The sequence below is a fragment of the Xenopus tropicalis genome, chromosome 8 (assembly GCF_000004195.4).
Source record: "Xenopus tropicalis strain Nigerian chromosome 8, UCB_Xtro_10.0, whole genome shotgun sequence".
Classification (NCBI taxonomy): domain Eukaryota; kingdom Metazoa; phylum Chordata; class Amphibia; order Anura; family Pipidae; genus Xenopus; species Xenopus tropicalis.
This window is the reverse complement of record NC_030684.2, coordinates 290,812-307,713: the sequence shown is the minus strand read 5'-3', so window position 1 is coordinate 307,713 and position 16,902 is coordinate 290,812. Positions and strand designations below refer to the sequence as shown.

At 54.1% G+C, this 16,902-nt stretch overlaps 1 protein-coding gene across 1 annotated transcript; it reads right to left on the bottom strand.

The window, feature by feature from the left end:
- Positions 1-14,885: 14,885 nt before the first annotated feature.
- Positions 14,886-15,404, bottom strand: otud5 (OTU deubiquitinase 5; the record flags this gene model as incomplete). Its single annotated transcript, NM_001004849.1, is given in 1 exon segment — positions 14,886-15,404. A coding segment is annotated over 1 exon segment (468 nt), but the record flags the coding sequence as incomplete, so codon positions are not given.
- Between the last annotated feature and the right edge of the window lie 1,498 nt (positions 15,405-16,902).

Here is a 16,902-nt window from a genome sequence, read left to right as displayed (position 1 = left end):
AGATATGTGCCTATCTGTATATAGATATGTGCCTATCTGTATGCACAGCCCTGTATATAGATATGTGCCTATCTGTACGCACAGCCCTGTATATAGATATGTGCCTATCTGTATGCACAGCCCTGTATATAGATATGTGCCTATCTGTATATAGATATGTGCCTATCTGTACGCACAGCCCTGTATATAGATATGTGCCTATCTGTATGCACAGCCCTGTATATAGATATGTGCCTATCTGTATATAGATATGTGCCTATCTGTATGCACAGCCCTGTATATAGATATGTGCCTATCTGTATATAGATATGTGCCTATCTGTATGCACAGCCCTGTATATAGACATGTGCCTATCTGTATGCACAGCCCTGTATATAGATATGTGCCTATCTGTACGCACAGCCCTGTATATAGATATGTGCCTATCTGTATGCACAGCCCTGTATATAGATATGTGCCTATCTGTATGCACAGCCCTGTATATAGATATGTGCCTATCTGTATATAGATATGTGCCTATCTGTATGCACAGCCCTGTATATAGATATGTGCCTATCTGTATATAGATTTGTGCCTATCTGTATGCACAGCCCTGTATATAGATATGTGCCTATCTGTATATAGATATGTGCCTATCTGTATATAGATATGTGCCTATCTGTATGCACAGCCCTGTATATAGATATGTGCCTATCTGTATATAGATTTGTGCCTATCTGTATGCACAGCCCTGTATATAGATATGTGCCTATCTGTATGCACAGCCCTGTATATAGATATGTGCCTATCTGTATGCACAGCCCTGTATATAGATATGTGCCTATCTGTATATAGATTTGTGCCTATCTGTATGCACAGCCCTGTATATAGATATGTGCCTATCTGTATGCACAGCCCTGTATATAGATATGTGCCTATCTGTATGCACAGCCCTGTATATAGATATGTGCCTATCTGTATATAGATATGTGCCTATCTGTATACACAGCCCTGTATATAGATATGTGCCTATCTGTATACACAGCCCTGTATATAGACATGTGCATGTACAGCAATGACTGGAGGGGCGCAGCCACACTGCATATTGTGTATATGTGTCACACTGCAGGTAAATGTATCTCTATTAGAGAGTGGGAGCAGGAGATAGGGGGCTGCTGGCTGTAACCCACCTCTATATAAGGATGCAGGAGGGGGGGCAGCGACCCCCAGAGAGTAGGAGCTTTTGACTCAGGGACACACAGAATTGATGCTTCCTCTAACACGTTGGCCGGGGCAATGAGAGCCTCACTATGCGGATACACGCTGGACTCTAACAGCCCCCCGTAACCAACGCGTCGTATATATCAGCCCCACTGATCTGCCCCCTCGTGTCCATAATGACTGTTTTATCTGTCTTTGTCGTCTCGGCCTACAAGGACCTGCTCTGTACTGCGCAGGGGCTGATTGGTTTGGACTGTGGGAAACTTTGCCTTTGAATGTTGTGCAGCACTCTGTCTGTCTGACCCCTGTGTTCTACCCCTCGGAGGGCAACCTACATGCGCAGCCGCCATGCCATTACCAACCCAATCTCATGTCAAAGTGATGAAGCCAGGGGTGATTGTCAGTTATTGGGGGCCATACTGGTGGCTGATGGCAGGACCGTGGGCACATAGGCAGAGGGCACACAGTGGGCACATAGGCAGTGGGAACATAGGCAGAGGGCACACAGTGGGCACATAGGCAGTGGGAACATAGGCAGAGGGCACACAGTGGGCACATAGGCAGTGGGAACATAGGCAGAGGGCACACAGTGGGAACATAGGCAGTGGGAACATAGGCAGAGGGCACACAGTGGGCACTTAGGCAGTGGGCACATAGGCAGAGGGCGCATAGACAGTAGGCACATAGACAGTGGGAACATAGGCAGAGGGCACATAGGCAGTAGGCACATAGGCAGTGGGCACATAGGCAGAGGGCACATAGGCAGTGGGCACATAGGCAGAGGGCACATAGGCAGAGGGCACATAGGCAGTAGGCACATAGGCAGAGGGCACATAGGCAGAGAACACATAGGCAGAGGGCACATAGGCAGTAGGCACATAGGCAGAGGGCACATAGGCAGAGGGCACACAGTGGGCACATGGGAAGCCCCCCATATAATGTGCAGACCCTTCTATCCATGCTTTGACTCCTGTAGCCCTTACAGTTGGTTTCCTGGCTTGGCCACTAGCTGGGGTTTGCCATATGCACCCGTGGGCACAAACAGAGCCATGTTGAGGCCAATGAGAAGGACACAGGCATACAAACAAGAGCTGGTGCCGTTCTAGGTGCCAGTGCCAAGGGTAAGACAAGGAAATGATGGCAGCGTTGGACCCTCATGTTTCTGCTCTGAGAATGTTATTAGGAGACCCTCGTTCCTACAGCGGTAAATCATTGCTTCCCATGATGCACTGCCATTAGCAGGGGCACCAACCGGCTCTCACCGAGACCTACCTGCACCCACAATACACCTGCACAGTGCCCCTCACTGCACCAACAACATTCATGGCAGGAGAGGTGCCCCCCATCCCAGACAGCAGGGGAAAGATCTGCACAATAGCCATGCTGGCACTCATGGGCACTAGATGGCACTCTTGGCTCTGGCTGGCAGGGTAGCAGCATCGGCACATACACACGTGCTTCGTGGCTCCCTTGGTTCCCCACCAGGGAATTCTAAAGGATTCTTCCCTGTATGCTGCAAGGGAAATCCAAGCACCCTATTAATCTTTCTACATGCCCCCCCCCCCCCCATTTCTCTGTGCGTATCAACAGGACTAGATGTATAATATCTGCACCGGGGTTACTGATGCTGATGGACCCAGGATCCTTATTACACACTGCTATAGAGAGGGCACTGGGCTGCTGGGTGGGGGGTTACTGATGCTGATGGACCCAGGATCCTTATTACACACTGCTATAGAGAGGGAACTGGGCTGGTGGGTGGGGGTTACTGATGCTGATGGACCCAGGATCCTTATTACACACTGCTATAGAGAGGGCACTGGGCTGCTGGGTGGGGGGTTACTGATGCTGATGGACCCAGGATCCTTATTACACACTGCTATAGAGAGGGCACTGGGCTGGTGGGTGGGGGGTTACTGATGCTGATGGACCCAGGATCCTTATTACACACTGCTATAGAGAGGGCACTGGGCTGCTGGGTGAGGGGGAGGGTACTGATGCTGATGGACCCAGGATCCTTATTACACACTGCTATAGAGAGGGCACTGGGCTGGTGGGTGGGGGTTATTGATGCTGATGGACCCAGGATCCTTATTACACACTGAGTGGGGGTGAGAGACAGGAGGAGCCAGTATGCACTGTGCCCTAACCCTACTGTACCTGTATGGCGGCGGCGGGGATACAGAGAGTAGGACCCAAAGCCTCACTTCTTCACATAGACTGAAGTAGCTGGGCCAGCTGTACCGCTACGGGGCCACCCTGCTCCCTGACCTAGCCTACAGTGCTGAAGTGCCGGAGGGCCCTCACCATTCTCAGGAAGTCACAGCTAAGGTGACACGTCAGACACTTACACTCCATGCTGGTGCCCAGCTGTCACATCTTTGTCTTCCATGCATGTTACTGTCTAATGGATGCGCTCTCCTCTTGGGGAATCTCTTTTCTTATTCCTGTCCTTTCTTTTGGGAAACGAGACTGATGCAAAATAAAATATATATATATATATACAGATGCCTGATGTGTTACCTGCTTAATGTGTATGTAGCACGGGGCAGCGCTGTAACGGTGCCAGACCCAATCCTGTGCAGCTTCAGAACCATCATCTTTGTGCTCCGACCTGTGGGTGAGAGACCCGCTGGCATCACAATGGGCACCAAATGGCAAATACAATTCTTGTCAGCCCCCCCCCCTTAATAACTGGGATATATGTAAGGTTCCCCCCATAATAACTGGGATATATGTAAGGCTTCCCCCATAATAACTGGGATATATGTAAGGCTTCCCCATAATAACTGGGATATATGTAAGGCTCCCCCCATAATAACTGGGATATATGTAAGGCTCCCCCATAATAACTGGGATATATGTAAGGCTCCCCCATAATAACTGGGATATATGTAAGGCTCCCCCCATAATAACTGGGATATATGTAAGGCTCCCCCATAATAACTGGGATATATGTAAGGCTCCCCCATAATAACTGGGATATATGTAAGGCTCCCCCATAATAACTGGGATATATGTAAGACTCCCCCATAATAACTGGGATATATGTAAGGCTCCCCCCATAATAACTGGGATATATGTAAGGCTTCTCCCATAATAACTGGGATATATGTAAGGCTCCCCCATAATAACTGGGATATATGTAAGGCTCCCCCCATAATAACTGGGATATATGTAAGGCTCCCCCCATAATAACTGGGATATAAGTAAGGCTCCCCCCGTATTAACTGGGATATATGTAAGGCTCCCCCATAATAACTGGGATATATGTAAGGCTCCCCCCCGTATTAACTGGGATATATGTAAGGCTCCCCCATAATAACTGGGATATATGTAAGGCTCCCCCATAATAACTGGGATATATGTAAGGCTCCCCCATAATAACTGGGATATATGTAAGGCTCCCCCATAATAACTGGGATATATGTAAGGCTCCCCCATAATAACTGGGATATATGTAAGGCTCCCCCCATAATAACTGGGATATATGTAAGGCTCCCCCATAATAACTGGGATATATGTAAGGCTCCCCCATAATAACTGGGATATATAGTTACATAGTTAGTTACATAGTTACATAGGGTTGAAAAAAGACCAGTGTCCATCAAGTTCAACCCATCCAAGTAAACCCAGCACACCTAACCCACACCTACCAATCTATACACTCACATACATAAACTATATATACAACCACTAGTACTAACTGTAGATATTAGTATCACAATAGCCTTGGATATTCTGATTGATCAAGAACTCATCCAGGCCCCTCTTAAAGGCATTAACAGAATCTGCCATTACCCCATCTCTAGGAAGGGCCTTCCCCAACCTCGCTGCCCTCACCGTGAAAAACCCCCTACGCTGCTTCAAATGGAAGCTCCTTTCCTCTAATCTAAAGGGGTGACCTCTGGTGCGCTGATTGTTTTTATGGGAAAAAAGAACATCCCCCAACTGCCTATAATCCCCTCTAATGTACTTGTACAGAGTAATCATGTCCCCTCGCAAGCGCCTCTTTTCCAGAGAAAACAACCCCAACCCTGACAGTCTCACCTCATAGTTTAACCCTTCCATCCCCTTAACCAGTTTAGTTGCAGTCTCTGCACTCTCTCCAGCTCATTAATATCCTTCTTAAGGACTGGAGCCCAAAACTGCCCCCCATACTCACTGTCACTGCCCCCCATACTCACTGTTACTGCCCCCCCATACTCACTGTTACTGCCCCCCATACTCACTGTTACTGCCCCCCATACTCACTGTTACTGCCCCCCATACTCACTGTTACTGCCCCCCCATACTCACTGTTACTGCCCCCCATACTCACTGTTACTGCCCCCCATACTCACTGTTACTGCCCCCCATACTCACTGTTACTGCCCCCATACTCACTGTTACTGCCCCCCATACTCACTGTTACTGCCCCCCATACTCACTGTTACTGCCCCCCATACTCACTGTTACTGGCCCCCATACTCACTGTTACTGCCCCCCCCCATACTCAAGGTGAGGCCTTACCAGGGACCTATAAAGGGGCAAAATGATGTTCTCATCCCTTGAGTCAATACCCTTTTTTATACAAGACAGCACTTTATTTGCTTTAGTAGCCACAGAATGACACTGCCTGGCATTAGACAACTTGTTATCAACAAAAACCCCCAGATCCTTCTCCATTAAGGAAACCCCCAACACACTAACATTCAGTAGATAGTTTGTGTTTATATTATTCCTACCAAAGGGCAGAACTTTGCACTTATCAACATTGAACCTCATTTTCCAGTTTGCTGCCCAGTTATCTAATTTTGTCAAATCGCTCTGCAAAGCGGCACATCCTGCATGGAACTTATAGTTTTGCACAATTTAGTGTCATCAGCAAAAATAGAAACAGTACTGTCTATGCCCCCTCCAGGGCATTAATAAACAAGTTAAAAAGCAAAGGCCCAAGGACTGACCCCTGCGGTACCCACTAACCACACTGGTCCAATTAGAAAATGTTCCATTTACAACCACTCTGTGTACTCTATCCTTCAGCCAGTTCTCTATCCAATTACAAATATTATGTTCTAGGCCAATATTCCTTAATTTGATCATTAACCTTCTGTGAGGTACTGTATCAAACGCTTTAGCAAAGTCCAAGTAGATCCCATCCACTGCCATTCCAGCATCAAGGTTCCTGCTCACCTCCTCATAAAAGGCGACTAAATTAGTCTGGCAAGATCTGTTACGCATAAAACCATGCTGGCACAAACTAATAGTATTGTGAACTGCAATGTATTCAAGTACCCTATCCCTTATTACCCCTTCCAGAAGCTTTCCTACTACTGATGTCAGACTAACAGGCCTATAGTTTTCAGGCTGAGAACGGGATCCCTTTTTAAATAACGGCACCACATTAGCAATCCGCCAGTCTCTTGGCACCATGCCAGGCCCCAATGAATCCTGGGAAATTAAGTGAAGAGGTTTGGCAATCACAGCGCTCAGCTCATTTAATACCCTGGGATGAATCCCATCCGGCCCAGGACCTTTGTTTACCTTTACATGTTCAAGTCTCTTTTGAATTTCCTCCTGAGTGACCCACGCGTCAGTAGCTAAATTACTAGCACTGGGCATATTACAAGGGAAGCCTTCATTATCTGGCTCCTCAGATGTATAGACAGATGAAAAATAAGAGTTCAAAATTTCAGCTTTTTCCCCGTTTTCATCAACCAACGTACCCCCCCGTGATAATAAAGTTCCCACCCCTTCTTGCTTCATTTTTTTACTATTCACATAATTAAAAAATAATTTAGGATTCTTTTTACTCCTAGCTGCAATATCCCTTTCCATCTCTATTTTAGCTTGCCTGATAGCTTTTTTGCTGCTTTAGTTGCCCCCTTGTACCTGATGAAAGCCCCAGCTGTCCCAGCTAACTTGAATGCCCTAAAAGCACGTTTTTTCTTACCAACCTCGACCCTAACTCTTTTATTCAGCCATAAAGGTTTTGCTTTGCGATGCCTCTCCTTGCTTACAAGGGGGATATACTGTTGTGTATACCTACAAAGCAATGTTTTAAAGATGTTCCATTTTCCTTCTGTGTCTAACCCCATGAAAAGCCTTTCCCAGTTGACACATTGCAGAGATGCCCTTATACTGGCAAAGTCTGCACGTCTAAAATTGAGTGTTTTAGTTACTCCCTTATAGCGCTGTCTCTGTAGCATTATCTCAAAGGAGACCATGTTGTGATCACTGTTCCCCAAATGCTCACCCACACAAATGTTAGAGATAAGTTCAGTATTATTAGAAATCACCAGGTCCAAATGGAGTCATTCCTAGTAGGTTCTTGAACCGCCTGAAATAAAAAGTTGTCATTTAGCATATTTACAAACCTACTGGCTCTTTCTGACTTAGCCCCCCCATTACTCCAGTCAATGTCCGGATAATTAAAGTCCCCCATAACAACAACTTGACCCAGTTTTGAAGCCTCCTCCATTTGCAACAATAGCTGGGCCTCATCCCCCTCATCTATACGGGGGGTTTATAGCATACACCAATGATCATTTTCTTTGTGACCTTCAGCCCTACAGAAATTTCTACCCAAAGAGATTCGACGTTTTCATTGGTAATGTCTTTATTACATGGCTTTAAGTCTGACTTTACGTAAAGACAAACCCCTCCCCCTTTTTAATCTCTCTGTCCCTCCTAAAAAGCGTATAACCATTTAAATTCACAGCCCAGTCGCATTTATCATCCCACCAGGTCTCAGTGATACCTATTAAATCATAATTTCCAATACATGCAATAGCTTGCAGCTCCCCTAATTTACCCGACAAGCTACGCGCATTACCCAGCATGCAGCGGAGATGATTACTTCTCCCTCTGATGTTACATTAGCTAAGGGAGAATTAGAGCTAAGGCAATTATGAGACTGCTTTCCTTGTAACGGAAGCTCCTTATCTGATAAACTATATGCCCCCCTCACTCCTCCCCCACAACCCTTTGCTAGTCCCCCTACCCCGTCTACACTAATTTTCCCATGGAATTCTAGCTCACCCACCCCCCCCTTGTCTAGTTTAAACACTCCTCCAACCTCTTAACCATTCTCTCCCCTAGCACAGTAGACCCCCTTCCATTGAGGTGCAATCCGTCAGGGCTGTATAGATTGTACCCCAAGGAAAAGTCAGCCCAGTGCTCTAGGAACCCAAACCCTTCCTTCCTACACCAAGACTTTAGCCAGGCATTTAGCTCCCTAAGCTCCCGCTGTCTCCCTAAACTTGCACGTGGCACCGGCAAAATTTCCGAAAAAATGACATTGGAGGACCTTTGCCTAATCTTAGAGCCTAGATCCCTGAACTCACTCTTTAAAGTCCCCCACCTACCGTTCATTTTGTCATTAGTACCGATATGTACCAAGACAGCCGGGTCATGCCCAGCCCCTCCCAATAATGTGTCAACCCGATCAACCACATGCCGAACCCTGGCACCAGGAAGACAGCAAACTGTCCGGTTGAAGCGATCCGCTCGACAGATTACCCTGTCCACTTTCCTAATGATCGAATCCCCTATAACCACCATCTGTTTAGGCCTAGCTCTGCTCTCCTCCCCACCACTACTAGTGAAACTGGTCTCCCGGCTGTTAGAGAGATCAGCCTCACCTAGAACCGCCAGTCCAGAGTTCACACTCCCATCTTCTTCACACAATCTGGCAAATCTGTTGGGATGCGCAAACCCTGGAGCAGCCTCCCTTTTCCTTTTCCCCACACTAGATTTTCTAACTGTCACCCAGCTTACTGCCCTATCATCCTTTTGCTGCTCCCCTCCCCCCCTACTATCTGACCCCACTAGTTCTTGTAAGGCTCCCCCATAATAACTGGGATATATGTAAGGCTTCCCCCATAATAACTGGGATATATGTAAGGCTCCCCCATAATAACTGGGATATATGTAAGGCTCCCCCATAATAACTGGGATATATGTAAGGCTCCCCCATAATAACTGGGATATATGTAAGGCTCCCCCATAATAACTGGGATATATGTAAGGCTCCCCCATAATAACTGGGATATATGTAAGGCTCCCCCATAATAACTGGGATATATGTAAGGCTCCCCCCATAATAACTGGGATATATGTAAGGCTCCCCCATAATAACTGGGATATATGTAAGGCTTCCCCCATAATAACTGGGATATATGTAAGGCTCCCCCATAATAACTGGGATATATGTAAGGCTCCCCCATAATAACTGGGATATATGTAAGGCTCCCCCATAATAACTGGGATATATGTAAGGTTCCCCCCATAATAACTGGGATATATGTAAGGCTCCCCCCATAATAACTGGGATATATGTAAGGCTCCCCCATAATAACTGGGATATATGTAAGGCTCCCCCATAATAACTGGGATATATGTAAGGCTCCCCCATAATAACTGGGATATATGTAAGGCTCCCCCATAATAACTGGGATATATGTAAGGCTTCCCCCATAATAACTGGGATATATGTAAGGCTCCCCCATAATAACTGGGATATATGTAAGGCTCCCCCATAATAACTGGGATATATGTAAGGCTCCCCCATAATAACTGGGATATATGTAAGGCTCCCCCATAATAACTGGGATATATGTAAGGCTCCCCCATAATAACTGGGATATATGTAACACTCCCTGCACCCTGATAGCTGTGTTACCTGGTTGCCGGGGGTCACTGTCCCAAGCAACCAGGCGTTTGTCTCAGTGACATAAAGACGAAAGATGAAGATGAACAATAGCAACAGCAGGAAATCCAGCTTCCCAGTCAGTATGCTCTTTGGTTGCCGGGGTCATTGCCCTATGCAACCAGGCATAACATGTTTCACTTTAAGAAGCAGGCAATGCTTTAGCTGCAGCCAGGAGCGCCTCACAGTGGAGGGAGAAGGCACTGCAGCCACAAGGAAGTCTCCATAACAAACAATTCCTGCACAACTCAGGGCTCTGGCTCCATAAGATGATGTTTATTCCTATTACAGAGGCAGCGATGCCCCAAACTCTGGGAAAGAATGGGGGCCTAGCCCTCCCTAATCCATTAAAGGGGACCTGTCACCCACACATAAAAGCTGTATAATAAAAGCCCTTTCCAGATTAAACATGACTCCCTAATTCTTTTTTTAAGAGAAACATCCATACCTGTACAAAAACCTAAACTGTCAATCATATATTGCTGGCCCCGCCTCTGCCCCGCCTTAGGCATAGAGATGGGACAATTAGGGGGGAGGGTGAGGGTTTGCAGGTTAGGGGGGGGGTTTTGCAGGTTAGTGGGGTGGGTGAGGGTTTGCAGGTTAGGGGGGGTGGGTGAGCAGGTTAGGGGGGGGTGGGTTTGCAGGTTAGGGGGGGTGGGTTTGCAGGTTGGGGGGGTGGGTTTGCAGGTTAGGGGGGGTGGGTGAGCAGGTTGGGGGGTGGGTTTGCAGGTTAGGGGGGGTGGGTTTGCAGGTTAGGGGGGGTGGGTGAGCAGGTTAGGGGGGTAGGTGAGCAGGTTAGGGGGGTGGGTTTGCAGGTTAGGGGGGGTGGGTGAGCAGGTTAGGGGGGGTGGGTGAGCAGGTTAGGGGGGGTGGGTTTGCAGGTTAGGGGGGGTGGGTGAGCAGGTTAGGGGGGGTGGGTGAGCAGGTTAGGGGGGTGGGTTTGCAGGTTGGGGGGGTGGGTGAGCAGGTTAGGGGGGTGGGTTTGCAGGTTAGGGGGGTGGGTTTGCAGGTTAGGGGGGTGGGTGAGGGTTTGCAGGTTAGGGGGGGTGGGTGAGCAGGTTGGGGGGGGTGGGTTTGCAGGTTAGGGGGGGTGGGTTTGCAGGTTGGGGGGGTGGGTGAGCAGGTTGGGGGGTGGGTTTGCAGGTTAGGGGGGGTGGGTTTGCAGGTTAGGGGGGTGGGTGAGCAGGTTAGGGGGGGTGGGTGAGCAGGTTAGGGGGGTAGGTGAGCAGGTTAGGGGGGTGGGTTTGCAGGTTAGGGGGGGTGGGTGAGCAGGTTAGGGGGGGTGGGTGAGCAGGTTAGGGGGGTGGGTTTGCAGGTTAGGGGGGGTGGGTTTGCAGGTTAGGGGGGGTGGGTGAGCAGGTTAGGGGGGGTGGGTGAGCAGGTTAGGGGGGTGGGTTTGCAGGTTAGGGGGGTGGGTTTGCAGGTTAGGGGGGTGGGTGAGGGTTTGCAGGTTAGGGGGGGTGGGTTTGCAGGTTAGGGGGGGTGGGTGAGCAGGTTAGGGGGTGGGTGAGGGTTTGCAGGTTAGGGGGGTGGGTTTGCAGGTTAGGGGGGTGGGTTTGCAGGTTAGGGGGGTGGGTGAGGGTTTGCAGGTTAGGGGGGGTGGGTTTGCAGGTTAGGGGGGTGGGTTTGCAGGTTAGGGGGGTGGGTTTGCAGGTTAGGGGGGTGGGTTTGCAGGTTAGGGGGGGTGGGTTTGCAGGTTAGGGGGGTGGGTTTGCAGGTTAGGGGGGGTGGGTTTGCAGGTTAGGGGGGTGGGTGAGGGTTTGCAGGTTAGGGGGGGTGGGGGTGGGTTTGCAGGTTAGGGGGTGGGTTTGCAGGTTAGGGGGGTGGGTGAGGGTTTGCAGGTTAGGGGGGGTGGGTTTGCAGGTTAGGGGGGTGGGTGAGGGTTTGCAGGTTAGGGGGGGTGGGTTTGCAGGTTAGGGGGGTGGGTGAGGGTTTGCAGGTTAGGGGGGTGGGGGTGGGTTTGCAGGTTAGGGGGGTGGGTGAGCAGGTTAGGGGGGTGGGTGAGGGTTTGCAGGTTAGGGGGGTGGGGGTGGGTTTGCAGGTTAGGAGGGTGGGTTTGCAGGTTAGGGGGGTGGGTTTGCAGGTTAGGGGGGTGGGGGTGGGTGAGCAGGTTAGGGGGGTGGGTTTGCAGGTTAGGGGGGTGGGTGAGCAGGTTAGGGGGGTGGGTTTGCAGGTTAGGGGGGTGGGTGAGGGTTTGCAGGTTAGGGGGTGGGGGTGGGTTTGCAGGTTAGGGGGGTGGGGGTGGGTGAGCAGGTTAGGGGGGTGGGTTTGCAGGTTAGGGGGGGTGGGTGAGCAGGTTAGGGGGGGTGGGTTTGCAGGTTAGGGGGGGTGGGTTTGCAGGTTAGGGGGTGGGTGAGCAGGTTAGGGGGGGTGGGTGAGCAGGTTAGGGGGTGGGTGAGCAGGTTAGGGGGGTGGGTGAGCAGGTTAGGGGGGGTGGGTTTGCAGGTTAGGGGGGTGGGTGAGCAGGTTAGGGGGGTGGGTGAGCAGGTTAGGGGGGTGGGTGAGCAGGTTAGGGGGGTGGGTGAGCAGGTTAGGGGGGGTGGGTTTGCAGGTTAGGGGGGTGGGTGAGCAGGTTAGGGGGGGTGGGTGAGCAGGTTAGGGGGTGGGTTTGCAGGTTAGGGGGGTGGGTGAGCAGGTTAGGGGGGTGGGTTTGCAGGTTAGGGGGGGTGGGTTTGCAGGTTAGGGGGGTGGGTGAGCAGGTTAGGGGGGTGGGTGAGCAGGTTAGGGGGGTGGGTGAGCAGGTTAGGGGGGTGGATTTGCAGGTTAGGGGGGTGGGTGAGCAGGTTAGGGGGGTGGGTTTGCAGGTTAGGGGGGTGGGTTTGCAGGTTAGGGGGGTGGGTGAGCAGGTTAGGGGGTGGGTGAGCAGGTTAGGGGGGTGGGTTTGCAGGTTAGGGGGGGGTGGGTTTGCAGGTTAGGGGGGGTGGGTTTGCAGGTTAGGGTGGGTGGGTTTGCAGGTTGGGGGGGTGGGTGAGCAGGTTAGGGGGGTGGGTTTGCAGGTTAGGGGGGGTGGGTTTGCAGGTTGGGGGGGTGGGTGAGCAGGTTAGGGGGGTGGGTGAGCAGGTTAGGGGGGTGGGTGAGCAGGTTAGGGTTGGTGGGTGAGCAGGTTAGGGGGGTGGGTTTGCAGGTTAGGGGGGTGGGTGAGCAGGTTAGGGGGGTGGGTTTGCAGGTTAGGGGGGGTGGGTGAGCAGGTTAGGGGGGTGGGTTTGCAGGTTAGGGGGGGTGGGTGAGCAGGTTAGGGGGGTGGGTTTGCAGGTTGGGGGGGTGGGTGAGCAGGTTAGGGGGGTGGGTTTGCAGGTTGGGGGGTGGGTGAGCAGGTTGGGGGGGTGGGTTTGCAGGTTGGGGGGGTGGGTGAGCAGGTTAGGGGGGTGGGGGTGGGTGAGCAGGTTGGGGGGGTGGGTTTGCAGGTTGGGGGGGGTGGGGGTGGGTGAGCAGGTTGGGGGGGTGGGTTTGCAGGTTGGGGGGGTGGGGGTGGGTGAGCAGGTTAGGGGGGTGGGGGTGGGTTTGCAGGTTGGGGGGGTGGGGGTGGGTGAGCAGGTTGGGGGGGTGGGTGAGCAGGTTGGGGGGGGTGGGGGTGGGTGAGCAGGTTGGGGGGGTGGGTGAGCAGGTTGGGGGGGTGGGGGTGGGTGAGCAGGTTGGGGGGGTGGGGGTGGGTTTGCAGGTTGGGGGGGTGGGGGTGGGTGAGCAGGTCAGGGGGGTGGGGGTGGGTGAGCAGGTTGGGGGGTGGGTGAGCAGGTTGGGGGGGTGGGGGTGGGTGAGCAGGTTGGGGGGGTGGGTGAGCAGGTTGGGGGGGTGGGGGTGGGTGAGCAGGTTGGGGGGGGTGGGTGAGCAGGTTAGGGGGTGGGTTTGCAGGTTAGGGGGGGTGGGTTTGCAGGTTAGGGGGGTGGGTGAGCAGGTAGGGGGGTGGGTGAAGCAGGTTAGGGGGGTGGGTGAGCAGGTTAGGGGGGTGGATTTGCAGGTTAGGGGGGTGGGTGAGCAGGTTAGGGGGTGGGTTTGCAGGTTAGGGGGGTGGGTTTGCAGGTTAGGGGGGTGGGTGAGCAGGTTAGGGGGGTGGGTGAGCAGGTTAGGGGGTGGGGTTGCAGGTTAGGGGGGGGTGGTTTGCAGGTTAGGGGGGTGGGTTTGCAGGTTAGGGTGGGTGGGTTTGCAGGTTGGGGGGGTGGGTGAGCAGGTTAGGGGGGTGGGTTTGCAGGTTAGGGGGGGTGGGTTTGCAGGTTGGGGGGGTGGGTGAGCAGGTTAGGGGGGTGGGTGAGCAGGTTAGGGGGGTGGGTGAGCAGGTTAGGGTTGGTGGGTGAGCAGGTTAGGGGGGGGTTTTGCAGGTTAGGGGGGGTGGGTGAGCAGGTTAGGGGGTGGGTTTGCAGGTTAGGGGGGGTGGGTGAGCAGGTTAGGGGGGTGGGTTTGCAGGTTAGGGGGGGTGGGTGAGCAGGTTAGGGGGTGATTATACCCGGGGGGGCTGTTAGGTTACCGGGGCTGTTAGACCCGGGGGCTGTTAGGGTACCCCGGGGCGGGGGGCTGTTAGTACCCGGGGGGCTGTTACTACCCGGGGGCTGTTAGGTACCGGGGCTAGGTTACCGGGGGGGGGGGCTTTAGATACCCGGGGGGGGGGCTGTTAATTACCCGGGGGGGGGGGCGTTAATACCGGGCTGTAGATACACGGGGGTGGGGGGGTGTTGTTAGATACCCGGGGGGGGGGGGCTGGTTAAGATACCCAGGGGCTGTTAGATACCCGGGGGGGGGGGCTGTTAGATACCCGGGGGCTGTTAATACCCGGGGGGGTGTTAGATACCGGGGTGTTAGATAACCGGGGGGGGCGTTTAGATACCCGGGGGGGGCTGTTAGTATTACCCGGGGGGGCTGTTAGATACCGGGGGGGCGCTTAGATACCCGGGGGGGCTGCTTACGAACCCGAGGGGGGGCGTTGATACCGGAGGGGGGGGCTTAGATACCCTGGGGCTTAGATACCGTGGGGGGGGCTGTTAGTACCCGGGGGGGGGCTTACCTGCTCGGCAGTGTCTGGGTCTATGGCCTGGGTCCGGCGCGCAGTCTCATACTCATCCTCACTGTTGTTCCCGGCTCCATCCTCCCTATCCGGGCTGCTCCCCGGGGCCCCGGGCCCTGCGCTCACCCCCTGTCTCCTCCGCTTACTGTGTCCGGGCCCCGAACAGCAGCCCCCGGCACCGGTACAGCAGCAGCACGGCCCCAGAGCTCCCTCTCCCAGGGGCCCAGAGCCGGCCCCGCCGGACCCCCCGCTGCATGGGGGCGGAGAGGCTTGCTGGGGGCGGGGGGTGCCGGCAGGGTGGCGCTCTGGGGGTGCGGGGTTCCCGGGGTAGGCCCAACGCGGGGGCGGGGAGGAGCGGGGCCGGGCCCCAGAGCGGGAGTGCGAGTCAGCGCCCCCGGAGCCGCTCCGTTCCCCATTTCCCTCTGGGTCCGAGGGGGGAGGCGGCTTCTTCTTGGGCAGAATCGTCATCGGTCACCTTCACCGGAGCCTACGGCTGCGTCACACCGAGGCCAAGCTTCCTATCAGCTACCGAAGCAGCGGGGTCCGAGGGGTGGAGCTGCGCCTGACGTACGGGCCGGAGCAGCCTGGGATTGGCTGGAGGGACGGGGAGGGGCTTGGCTGGAGGGGGCGGAGGCACAGGAAGCGCACTCGCTGCCGGGATTGGGTCCCAAGCCTCGCTCTGGGCCGATTGCCGGAAAGTTTGCGTTCCAAGCCTCGCTCTCATAGTGGCGCATTCCACTACAGCGGCTTCCGGTGCTTCCGGCTGCGTTTGTAATGAGACCTGAGGAGAAACAATGTAATAACTGCGGCTCTTGTAATGGGTTCTGGGCGGATATGAACAATAATAATAATAATGTATAGGGGATATAGCAGGCCATATACACCGTGTGGGGGTAATAGGGGTTATATACACCGTGTATGGGGTTATACTGCCTGGGGCATATACGGCTCAGTGTCCCCCCCCCCCCCAGGCCTAATGACACGGTTAGTGAGCTGTAGGGCAAAATACAACAGGTTTATAAAAAAACGACATATTTAATGCGCAGTTGCCCCCCAACCTGCAAACCACCCCACCCCACCCCCCCAACCTGCCTCCCCCCCCCCACCACCCCCAACCTGCTCACCCACCCCCACCCCCCAACCTCCTCACCCACCCCCCTAACCTGCTCACCCACCCCCCCACCCCCCAACCTGCTCACCCACCCCCCCAACCTGCTCACCCACCCCCCCAACCTGCTACCCACCCCCCAACCTCCTCACCCACCCCCACCCCCACCTGCTCACCCACCCCACCCCCCCCAACCTGCAAAACCCACCCCACCCCCCCAACCTGCAAACCCACCCCCACCCCCCTAACTGCCACCCCACCCCCACCCCCCCCAACCTGCTCCACCCCACCCCCCCAACCTGCCACCCCACCCCCCCAACCTGCTCACCCCACCCCCCCAACCTGCTCCACCACCCCACCCCCCTACCTGCTCACCCACCCCCACCCCCCCAACCTGCAACACCCACCTGCCCCAACCCCCCCAACCTGCAAACCCACCCCCACCCCCTAACCTGCTCCACCCCACCCCCCCCCAACCTGCAAACCCACCCCCCCAAACCTGCTCACCCACCCCCCAACCTGCCACCACCCCCAACCTGCCACCCACCCCCAACCTGCTCACCCCCACCCCACCCCCCACCTGCTCACCCACCCCCACCCCCCCAACCTGCAAACCCACCCCCACCACCCCCCCCAACCTGCAACCCAACCCACCCCCCAACCTGCTCACCCACCCCACCCCCCAACCTGCAAACCCACCCCCCACCGCAACCACACCCACCCCCAACCTGCTACCCCACCCCACCCCCAACCTGCCAAACCCACCCCCAACCTGCTCACCCACCCCCACCCCTAACCTGCTCACCCACCCCCCCAACCTGCAAACCCACCCCCCCAACCTGCTCACCACCCCCCCAACCTGCAAAACCCACCCCCCTAACCTCTACCACCCCCCAACTGCAAACCCAC